We start from the raw sequence: 12,389 nt of genomic DNA, 5'->3' as shown, positions 1-12,389 counted from the left end.
GCCACGATCGGATGGCGCTTTTTACGTGCCACCGGCATGGACACCAGAATGCAAATATTTCAGTGAATAGAAAATGGTTAAAAACCAGAAAAAAGGGAAAGGAAATACTACTAAACTAGAATATCAAAATAGATTTATTAAGTCAAAAGACTAAATTTTGTGACTCTGAGTTTGACATCTCTAATTGTCAAAGGAAACCTGAACAATGAAATTGGAAACCATTTAAAGTGAAATTCACTGAATCAAAACAAGAAGGGATTGTTTGATTGGTTACATGCACAAAGTCAATTCTGATTAGCTGAGTGAGTGAAGTGTATTTTTAGAAGGGTCATTATGCCAACAATAAACATGCTCATTGGGGTTCAATTATTGTTGTTATTATCAATCAATTGGTTAATCATTTATAATCAATTGGTCAACCATTTATTCATATACACTGTGGAGTACGAGTCAAAAAGATCTGTACTCTGCAGCAGGAGTGTTAAGACTGATCCTTCTGGCCATGTAAAGCAATTGTGAGGGTACCATATAAAAGCACCTGTGCGGTGTCACATAACAGCACCTGTGCGGCGTCACATAACAGCACCTGTGCGGCGTCACATAACAGCACCTGTGCAGCGTAACAGCACCTGTGCGGTGTCACATAACAGCACCTGTGCGGTGTCACATAACAGCACCTGTGCGGTGTCACATAATAGCACCTGTGCGGTGTCACATAATAGCACCTGTGTGGTGTCACATAATAGCACCTGTGCAGTGTCACATGGAAGCACCTGTGTAGTGCCATGTAAAAGCACCCAGCATACTGTGTAAAGTGGTTGGCCTTAGGAAGGGCATTCAGCCATAGAAACCATGCCAAAGCAAACTGGAGTCTGGTGCAGCTCCCGGGTTTGCCAGCCCTGGTCACACTGTCCAACCTATACCAGCATGGCCAACATTAAATGACGATGATGATGATACATATTATACAGCATCCCCTTTCTAACAACTGCTCATTCATTTCCATTCTCTCCTCTAAATGCGAGTAACCATTCCTTCCTCTTACAGCAGGAACCAGCTTTGCCCTATCAACTTCTCTCCAAACTTGTTGTGCCTCCTCAGAACAGAAATAAGAGAAAGAACAAGAGGAATACTTACGAGGTAGTCTTCCAAATATAGTCCATTCCAGTGTGAAAAACGAGAGGGAAGCAAATGTGCCTAAGATGACCATGATGAGTAACTGCCATTGGAGTGGAAGTGCTATACTGTACATGAAGGAGATGGCCGCTGCCATTGACTGAAAGAGTAAATGACATCAACAACAATTACAATAATAAATAATAATAATAATAATGATAATTACAAACACGGACATGCAAGAACATGAATATGCAGAATACATACAGATGCATACACACACATGTATACCATTTCTTTACTACCCACAAGGGGCTAAACACAGAGGGGACAAACAAGGACAGAGAAACGGATTAAGTCAATTACATTGACCCCAGTGTGTAACTGGTACTTATTTAATTGACTCCGGAAGGATGAAAGGCAGAGTCAATCTCGTTGGAATTTGAACTCAGAATGTAGCGGCAGACAAAATACAGCTAAACATTTCGCCCGGCGTGCTAACGATTCTGCCAGCTTGCCGCCTTCACACACATATATACATACATACATATGTACATGCATGCATGCATAGGCACACACACACACTGACCCACGAACAAAAAGGAATGCAATGTAAATAATGGACAGAGTCAAGACTATTGAAAAGGTTGCAAGATGTAACAAAACTTTAAAAAAATAAGAAATAAGTGGAAATTTTACAGGTGAGTGTGTTAAATTATAAAGCACTAAAAGAGAATGACTCTCCTCAGACACAACAGAATAGTTACAACTTTTGGCCACAAGGGCAGCTTGGGGCAGGTGAGGATGAGTCAATTATGTTGACCCCAGTGCGTAACTGGTACTTATTTCATCAATCCTGAGAGGATGAAAGGTAGAGTTGACCTCGGTGGAATTTGAACTCAGAACGTAATGACGGGTGAAATACTCCTAAGCATTTCGTCCAGCATGCTAATGAGTCTGCTAGCCTTAATGATAATATTATTATTATTATTAAGTATAAATATTATTATTATAAAAATATTATTACTATAATTACTGAAAGAAGCCTGTCGTATATATATATATATATATATGTGTGTGTGTGTGTCTGTGTTTGTCCCCCTAGCATTGCTTGACAACCGATGCTGGTGTGTTTACGTCTCCATCACTTAGCGGTTTGGCAAAAGAGACCGATAGAATAAGTACTGGGCTTACAAAGAATAAGTCCCGGGGTCGATTTTCTCGACTAAAGGTGGTGCTCCAGCATGGCCGCAGTCAAATGACTGAAACAAGTAAAAGAGTATTATTAAGGAATTATTATTAGTAGCCACCTTAATAATAATTATTATTACTTCAAATTTTTGCCACAAGGGCAGTTTGCGGGGGAGGTAGGCATGAGTCAATTACATCAACCCCAGTGTTCAACTGGTACTTGTTTTATTGACCCCGAAAGGATGAAAGCAAAGGTGACCCCGGTGGAATTTGAACCCAAAATGAAGCAGCAGACGCTATACCGCTAAGCATTTCACCTGGTGTGCTAATAATTCTGCCAGCTCATCACCCTAATGATGATGATAATAATAATCCTTTCTACTGTAGGCACAAGGCCTGAAATTTTGGGGGAGAGGGTAAGTTGATCACATTGACCTCAGTACTTGACTGGTACTTAATTTATCAAGACTGAAAACCAACGTTGACTCTGGCGGGATTTGAACTCAGAACATAACCACAAGCGAAATGTTGCTAAGCATCTTGTCCAGTGTGCTAACATTTCTTGCAGCTTGCTAACTTAATAATCCTTCCCACCAAAGACACAAGGCCTGAAATTTGAAATTGGGGAGGGACTAGTTAATTATATCTGGTACTTAATGTATTGACCCCGAAAGAATGAAAACAAAGTCGCCCTAAAGGAGAATTTGATCTGAGAACGTAAGGACAGACGAAATGCCACTAAACATTTTTGCTCAACATGCTAAAAATTCTGCCAGCTTGCTACCTCATCAGCAATAATAATAATCCTTTCTACTATAGGCACGAGGCCTGGGTTTTGTGGGGAAGGTAACATCGGTCACATCGACCTCAGTACTCCACTGGTACTTAATTTATCGACCCCAAAAGGGTGAAGGGCGAAGCTGATCTCAGTGGTATTTGAATTCAGAATGTAGAGTCGAAGAAATGCTACTAAGCATTTTATCCGATATGCTAATGATTATGCCAGCTTGCCACCTTAAGACAGAAAGTTAACCAGCACTCTGTCAGATACAATGACAAGTGTTCCTATTGATCCAGTCAATGGAACAGCCTCCTTGTAAAATTAATGGGTAAGTGTAGGTGCAGGAGTGGCTGTGTGGTAAGTAGCTTGTATACCAGCCACATGGTTCCAGGTTCAGTCTCACTGCGTGGCACCTTGGGCAAGTCTCTTCTACTATAGCCTTGGGCCGACCAAAGCCTTGAGAGTGGATTTGGTAGACGGAAACTGAAAGAAGCCCGTCGTATATATGTATATATATATGTATGTGCGTGTGTGTTTGTGTGTCTGTGTTTGTCCCCCTAGCATTACTTGACAACTGATGCTGGTGTGTTTACGTCCCCGTCACTTAGCGGTTCGGCAAAAGAGACCGATAGAATAAGTACTGGGCTTACAAAAGAATAAGTCCCGGGGTCGAGTTGCTTGATTAAAGGCGATGCCCCAGCATGGCCGCAGTCAAATGACTGAAACAAGTAAAGAGTATATGGTCAATGTCCAGTATATACAGTAATCAGTATATACATAGCCACTGGTCAGTATGTAGTCAGGTCAGTATACAGGCAGAGAGATCCTTAACCCTTCAGCATTCAGATTTCTTTGTCAAATGTATTGCTTATTTATATACATTTTGAGGGGCTTTTTACATGCCACTGTCACAGGAGCCAGTCAGGCAGCACTGGCATCAGCCACGCTTGAATGGTGCTTTTTACATGTCACTGTCATGGGTACCAGTCAGGTGGCACTGGCATCAGCCATGACAATTTCACTTGGCTCACGAGGTCTTCTCAAGAACAGTATATTTTGTAGCTTCAAAATTTCGGTGGTGTGTTTGTATACTTTTAGAATGACATTGTAGGGTAGGTGTGAGAGGTTAGCTCTGGTCAGTTTTGATACAAAACAAGTAGAATATTTTGGAGAAGTTCTTAACCAGATCAAGCCGAAACTGTCACAAGAAGCTTGGATCACCAAGCATAGATTGACATATTTTGGTCATATTATGTGGAGAAAATCCGTGGAGAAGGACATCATGCTCAGAATGGTCAGTGGCAAAAGAGGAAGAAGCCGACCAAGAACCCGCTGGCTTGACACCCTCAAGAGTGACACGGGAATGGCCATAGCCAATCTGAAAGAAGCGACCCAGGATAGAACTGGCTGGAGAACAGTGATCCATCGAGTAACTGAGAGTCGACTTCGACTGAGCTGATAGATAGATAGATAAGGTTGGTTTAAATGCCAAAGGATGAACATGCAGTTTAGTGGTTAGTAGATAGACAGTCTGTGGTTGTTAATAAATAGCCATTGGGCAATATACACACATTGTGTGTGTGTGTGTGTGTGTGTGTACAATCAACCATCCATGAATGGAAATGAAAGAATTACCTGAGCGAACTTGTACAATGCAAAAGCAGGAGCTCCATCTTCTGGGAATACAGTTCCTAATATAGCGAATATCTGGAAAGGAAGAGAGAGATGATGAGATTAGAGAGGAGCAACAGAGTAGAGGAAGAGAGGTTGTGAGAGGAAAAGGAGACAGAGAGAGGTGGAGGAGGAGAGGTAGGAAAAGAGATGTGGAGAGTAGAGAGAAGCAAGGGAGTTCAAAAGAACATTGGGGTATAGAGGAGAAGGAGTGACGACATGAGAGGAAGAAAGAAAGGAGAAAAAGAGAGCCACTTCTAACGCTGACAGGATTACTGGTCTACAGATGGAAGAAGAGAGGTAGAGCTGGATGGTTAGAGATGCTCATTTTATTGTCATGAAGCCTTAGGTTCAATCTCATGGCAGGGTATTTTTGGCAACTATGATTTTCTTTTTTATATCTCACTGTAGAAATCAGGCCAAAATAGAACCTGGTGTAGTCCCTGGCCTGGACAGTTCCAATCAAGATGTCCAACCCATAGCAGCATGGAAAAGGGACAGTAAATATAGATGATGATATACATGTTTATGTATCTACACATACGCATAGGCCATGTGGAGGCACATGGTCTAGTGGTTAGAGCAGCGGACTCGCAGTTGAGGGTTTGCGGGTTCGAATCTCAGACTGGGTGATGTGTGTGTTTATGAGAGAAACACCTAAGCTCCACACAGCTCCAGCAGAAGGTAAGGGTGAACTTCCGCTGACTCTTTCGCCAAAACTTTCTCTCACTTTTTCCTCCTGCATCTTGCAGCTCACCTGCGACGGACTGGCATCCCATCTAGGTGGGGAACCTATATGCCAAGGAAACCGGACTTATGAGGCAGGGATGGCTCGAGAAGGAACAAACAAACTACTTTACAGAGTGTGCTGGGGCTTTTATGTGCCACCGGCACGGGTGCCAGTTGAGTGACCCCAGTATCCGCCACGACTATAATTTCACTTGGCTTCAAGGGTCTTCTACACAAGCACAGCATATTGCTAAAGGTCTTGGTCATTTGTCATTACTTCCATGTGGCCCAGCGCTCAAAAAGTGCTTTTAATGTGCCACCAGCAAGTGTACCAGTGACGCAACACCAGCATTGGCCACAATGCCTCTGTGGAGGCCCAACACTTGAAATGTGCTTTTTACAAATCACCGACACAGGTGCCATTTATGTGACACTGACAACAGCCACAGCTAAGGTGTCACTTGGCTTGACACGTCTTCTCAAGCACAGCATATCGTCAAATGTCTCATATGATATACATTCCTAATTTTTCCAATCACCAGAGTACCTTGGAACTTATGGACATGAAAGCTTCATATTACCAAGAACATATGAAACAAGGCTGACTAACACAGAACAACGAGAGAGCCTCTCTGTGGACACTGGAATAGGTAGAAATAGCAAATAATCTCACTTCTGGAGCTAAAAAAACAATATCTATATTAGAAGTCTCCTGTCTTTGAATCCCCCACTTTTTTTATAATGATCCAGGGAAGGAGTAAACGTTGAGAAAGTGCTTGCATATATAAAAGTAATGAGCAATAGTACTTAACTATTGTTTCGCATCAATGGCATCCCTAGGCAAATTGAGGTTGCAAAAATTGTTCAAACAAATGATGATTTCTTACATAGCAAAAAAAAAAATTGGAAAGGAAAGAATCGATATGAATCCAGGACATGACTGGTTCTTTTTAATTATTTTTTATCTTTTCTGTTTGAACGGCAGTTTTTTCTAGCGGTGTCATATGAAATTGTCACCCATAATTATGACCCTAGTATCGGTCTATTGCATTTCAATCTGTTTTAGGGTTAGGGGTGGGGTGAAGGGTATCTTTTTTGCTTCACAAATGTAAATAAACCCAATCTGTTTCTTAAACGAGGGATATATTCATACGGCACAGAATGTTTTTTTTACCTCAATAGATGTCATTGATTCGTTGAAATTGCAGAAATTGAAGAAAAAAAAAAACAACAAATATCTTACAAACTATTTTCTCAATAAAGCCAAGAGAAAAAGAATGTTTTATAAATACATTCTACCAGTATACAAAGTTTAAAAGTGTTTAGTTACGTAGAAATTATTTTAAAAAACTGCCGTTCAAACCGAAAAGATCCTTTTTTTTTTACTGAGCATGGAAGAATAAATGTCAAAAATCAACCTTGAAGAGATTTGAGCTCGGAGCGTAAAGGATCGTAACCAAATGCTGTAAGGTGTCCGTTCGACACTGTAATTATTCCGCCAAACCGAGGTATATTCAATACTTATCTCCCCTGAACTTAGTAAGAGTTATTTCCCTTACACCTATGTTTTACTTTTCTTTTTCTCTTTACTTTCCATTCGATTAAATCTTTTGCTGGAGAAAGATAAGAATCATATATCTGCTGGAGTTAAAGAAATAGATGTGACCTTCGCACAGGCATAATAGCAGAATCGAAGGTGATCTCTGCGTAGTAATACAGAGCCAGCTCTAAGTGGTTATCTGGCGTGCTAGAAAGAACAGCCAAACGTCGCAGAAAAAAAAAGTCAGTGAGTGACAGTGATCAAAATAATCCAGCAGAATGTTGTTAGTAACCTACCTCAAAGAAAATTTGGTTGATGCTATCTGCAGCTTTCTAACTTATTCCTTGCTCAATGGGAGAACTGTAAGGCAGTGGCAGAGTTTCTTGGTGGTGTTGGCTGGAATATTCGTCTTAGTACCGTGGCAATACGTTAATATCACCGTGATCACCGTGAACGACCAGGCTATCAGATGTTGCTACACATCGCTGGTCACAATGCGCTTTGCATTGTTTTAGCCTTCAAATGACGCCACCCCGCTGGCTAAGCAAGCAGGCCAACAGAAGAAAGAGTGAGAGAAAGTTGCAGCAAAAGAGTACAGCAGGGATCGCCACCATCCCGTACCGGAGCCTCGTGGAGCTTTAGGTATTTTCGGTTAATAAACACTCACAACGCCCGGTCTGGGAATCGAAAACGCGATCGTATGACTGCGAGTCCGCTGCCCTAACCATAGGTCTATTGTACTTCCACACGTGCATATAGTGTTTTTAATACTGGTGACTATATTTCTGATCCTGTCTCTCTGTTACACTCAAATCTTTCATCATTTGACACAAGATCACTTTCTCCATGGTCCCTCTCCTCTCAAAAATTCCTTGCCTTGCTTGGTAACCCTGCTGGTGCCATGTAAAAAGCATCCACTCTACCCTCTGAAGCGGTTGGCATTTGGAAGGGCATTCAGCTGTAAACACAATGCCAAAGCAGACACTGAAGGCTGGTGCAGGGCTCATATCTGGCCAGCTTCTGTCAAACCATCCAACCCATACCAACATGAAAGGCAGACATTAAATGATGAGGAGAAGGACGATGTAAGATGTTTTCAGTTTGGATATATCATGTTTTTGTCAATAAATGACCGACTTAATTCTTTTGTTTTCGTTGTCTTACTTTGCTTAAGAAAATTCAATAAAAGTTTTTGTTTCTTTCACAGGAGTGGCTGTGTGGTAAGTAGCTAGCTTACCAACCACACGGTTCCGGGTTCAGTCCCACTGCGTGGCACCTTGGACAAGTGTTTCTACAATAGCCTCGGGCCGACCAAAGCCTTGTGAGTGGATTTGGTAGATGGAAACTGAAAGAAGCCTGTCGTGTATATATATATATATGTGAGTGTGTGTGTTTGTGTGTCTGTGTTTGTCCCCCTAACATTGCTTGACAACAGATGCTGGTATGTTTACATCCCCATTACTTAGCGGTTCAGCAAAAGAGACCAATAGAATAAGTACTAGGCTTACAAAGAATAAGTCCCGGGGTTGATTTGCTCGACTAAAAAAGGCGGTGCTCCAGCATGGCCGCAGTCAAATGACTGAAACAAGTAAAAGAGTAAAGAGTATATATGTTATACCATCACATAGAAATTGCATATAAGTCATGTACTGTCCGTTACTCTTTTACTCATTTCAGTCATTTGACTGTGGCCGTGCTGGAGCACCGACTTTAGTCGAGCAAACTGATCCCAGGACTTATTCTTTGTAAGCCTAGTACTTATTCTATCGGTCTCTTTTGCTGAACCGCTAAGTTACAGGGACATAAACCCACCAGTTTCGATTGTAAAACGAATTTGGAGGTGGGACAAACAGACACACACACATATATACGACAGGCTTCTTTTAGTTTCCGTTTACCAAATCCACTCACAAGGCTTTGGTCGGCCCGAAGCTACAGTAGAAGACACTTGCCCAAGGTGCCACGCGGTGGGACTGAACTCAGAACCATGTGGTTCGTACGCAAGCTACTTACCACACAGCTACTCGTATGCCTAACTGATTTAAAATATCTTTTGTTCTATTACTTTAATTGCTTATAATATTAGGAAAAAAAAGGGGGGCCATTTTTCATATTACTTTTTTGTACAGTGACTTTTTTCTGGACAACCTCATATGAGATCCTGTTTAAATTATACACTATTGAAAATGATCAATGTAGTCTCAGATACATGTCTAAATGAAAAACAGGATGTTCGTGTCTGGAATGCCTCAAAGGTCTGCTGTATAAGGAATTATCTTGGACTAGACAACAACAACAACATGTTAATAAAGGCTCCCCACTTTTTATAAATATGACTGAAAGAATGTTCTTACCTGAGTATTAAAAATGCTATCACCAAATCCAAGTAAAAAGCTACAGACTAACGCTACAGCAATACTGAAAGAGAGAGATAACAACAGCAATAACAACAATATTAGAGATGAAACATGATATAGAGCACAATTAGTCAATGGTTGGGGCAATGCACCAGATGATAGGAAATGGTTGATTAGGTTTTGTTCATGTCAGTGGCGATTGGGAAACGGTTTAGGGAAGACTATGATTCTACAAGTGAAATAATCACAGCACAAAAGACATATATTGGTTTCGACTATTGGCACAAGGCTAGCAATTTCATGGCAGGGTGTAGGTCAATTATATCAAGTACCAGTGGTCAACTGGTACTTGTTTTATCAACACCTAAAAGGATGAAAGGCAAAGTCGACCTCAGTAATAATAATAATAATAATAATAACCACTACATGGTTAGGTACACACATACATACTCAGATGTTACCACATGTTGGCTGTATATACATTCATCTTTAGAGGAGCTTACCTCATCTTTTATGTTTGACATGTTTCAGTCATTGGACTGTAACCAAACTGGGGCACCAGTTTGAGGGATTTAGCTGAACAAATCAACACCAGTATTTATTTCTAAATCTTATTCTTGTTCTACTTGTCTATCACAGAACCACTAAGTTACAAGATGATAGGAAATGGCTGATTAGGTTTTGTTCATGTCAGTGGAGATTAGGAAATGGTTTAGGGAAGTCTATGATTCTACAAGTGAAACAATCACAGCACGGTTTCAAATTTTAGCACAAGACCAGCAATTTCATGGAAGGGAGTAAGTCAATTACATCGACCCCAGTGATCAACTGGGGTTTATTTTATCAAGGACGAAAGGCAAAGATGACCTCAGTGAAATTTGAACTCAGAATGCGAAGATGGACGAAATGCTGCCGAGCATTTGCCCAGTGTGCTAACACTTCTGCCAACTCACCTCCTTAAACAATGATAATTTATTCTTTTATTCGCCACAAGGGCAAATATAAACTATACATAAAATACAACACAAGATGAAACAAAGGGTTTTCACATTCACGTAAACATTAAATAACAATAAAAAGGTAACCAGTAAAACTCCCAGTGGGGAAGGGGAGCTTTAAAGGCTACTCATGGAAAAACCCACAAAAGCCATGGGTATCTGATCAACAGGGCAAGAGCCCTTCTTTTATTTTTACAGGTATATTCTCAGAATTGGTCCTTTCACACTGGCCAGTTTTCCAACATCCGCCCACCTTTCTACAAATTTGCTAGAAGACAACACTTCCCTCTCTACCCTCACTTTCCTTTTCAAGTTAAACTTGAAAATGTTGAGGGTTTGGCCAAAGAGGAAAGTGTCCAATTTTAGCCCTTTCAAATGAGACCCCAATACTACCTTCTTTTGCTATAGCCACTGGAGGTAGTATTCTTAAATAATGATGATGACGATGATTTATTGATTGATTCAAATTTTGGATCAAAGCCAGAAAATTGAGGAGAGGAGGAACATTTGAACTCCGAACAAAAATTTGGAAGAAATACTTCTAAGTGGCATTGGTTCTTATTTTAAAGGCAAAGTTGACCCAAGCTGGAAGTTGAACATAGAAAGTGAACCCGGACAAAAGGCTACTTAGCATTTGGTCGGGCCTTTTAAAGATTCTAGCAGTTCACTGCCTTAAAATATGAATCAATGATGGTTTCGTATTTTGCCACAAGGGCAGCAATTTGATGGAAGGGGACTAGTCGATTACACTGACCCCAGTACTCAACTGGTATTTAATTTATTGACCCCACAAGGAAGGATGAAAGGCAAAGATGACTTCGGCAGAATTTGAACTCAGAACAGAGCGATGGGCAAAATAACGCTAAGTATGCTAATGATTGTGCCAGCTTGCCACCTTCAAATATGAATCAATAATGAAAACATTAACAATAGTGTACAGAATTTCTCATAGACAAATACTTCCCATCTACAAAGCAGTGCATCAGCGGTGCATCAGCATGTCCGCAGCTCTGAGCAGTAACTTAAAAAAAAAAAAAGCTATGCTGACATATTTCACAATAAAAGGTTATTACTCTTTTTCACTCTTTTACTTGTTTCAGTCATTTGACTGTGGCCATGCTGGAGCACCACATTTAGTCGAGCAAATTGACCCTAGGACTTATTCTTTGTAAGCTTAGTACGTATTCCATCAGTCTCATTTTGCCAAACCGCTAAGTTACAGAGATGTAAACACACCAGCATCGGTTGTCAAGCAATGTTGGAGGGACAGACACACATACATACATACATATATATATATATATATATATATATATATATATATATGTATATGTATAAAGTCAATCTAAACATGAAAACACAAAGAGAAAACACAACAACGCGAGGACATGGAACAAATATAGTATTATTGGACGCTCAGGAAGGAAGGAAAGAAGGATTTAACGTTTCGAGCGAAGCTCTTCGTCAGAAACATAGGAAAAGGAAAGATCCAAAGAAGGGAAGACGGAGGAAAAAAAATCACCAACGGTACACACATTATGAATGTGAAAGAAGCCCATCGTATCATCATCGTCGTTTAACGTCCGTTCTCCATGCTAGCATGGGTTGGACGGTTCGACCGGGGTTCTGGGAAGCCAGAAGGCTGCACCAGGCTCCAGTCTAATTTGGCAATGTTTCTACAGCTGGATGCCCTTCCTAACGCCAACCACTCCGTGAGTGTAGTGGGTGCTTTTTACGTGCCACCTGCACAGGTGCCAGGCGGGGCTGGCAACGGCCACGGTCAGATTGGTGTATTTTATGTGCCAGGGCTTCTTTCAGTTTCTGTCTACCAAATCCACTTACAAGGCTTTGATCGGCCAGAGGCTATAGTAGAAAACACTTGCCCAAGGTGCCACGCAGTGGGACTGAACCCGGAACCATGTGGTTGGTAAGCATGCTACCAATCCACACAGCCACTCCTACGCCTATTAGATAATTAATAAAAAAACATGAGAAAATATATACAT

The 12,389-nt window shown here is 40.9% G+C and overlaps 1 protein-coding gene across 4 annotated transcripts in view; it reads right to left on the bottom strand.

The window, feature by feature from the left end:
* Positions 1–12,389, bottom strand: part of LOC115223274 (UNC93-like protein MFSD11) — a 73,048-nt gene that overhangs the window by 21,335 nt on the left and 39,324 nt on the right. For 3 of the 4 annotated variants that reach the window (XM_036512089.1, XM_036512090.1, XM_036512091.1), the window contains exons 11-13: positions 9,383–9,446; positions 4,724–4,795; positions 1,138–1,276 (exon numbers count right to left, since the gene is read on the bottom strand). In XM_036512089.1, coding sequence (XP_036367982.1) covers positions 1,138–1,276; positions 4,724–4,795; positions 9,383–9,446 — 275 coding nt within the window. Of the gene's footprint in view, positions 1–1,135; positions 1,277–4,723; positions 4,796–9,382; positions 9,447–12,389 lie in introns of all 4 variants that reach the window. The other variant, XM_029793780.2, reaches the window with a different exon arrangement.

This window comes from Octopus sinensis, linkage group LG22 (genome assembly GCF_006345805.1).
Source record: "Octopus sinensis linkage group LG22, ASM634580v1, whole genome shotgun sequence".
Lineage (NCBI taxonomy): Eukaryota > Metazoa > Mollusca > Cephalopoda > Octopoda > Octopodidae > Octopus > Octopus sinensis.
Note: the sequence above shows the minus strand (reverse complement) of the source record. Positions and strands in the feature narration are given on the sequence as shown.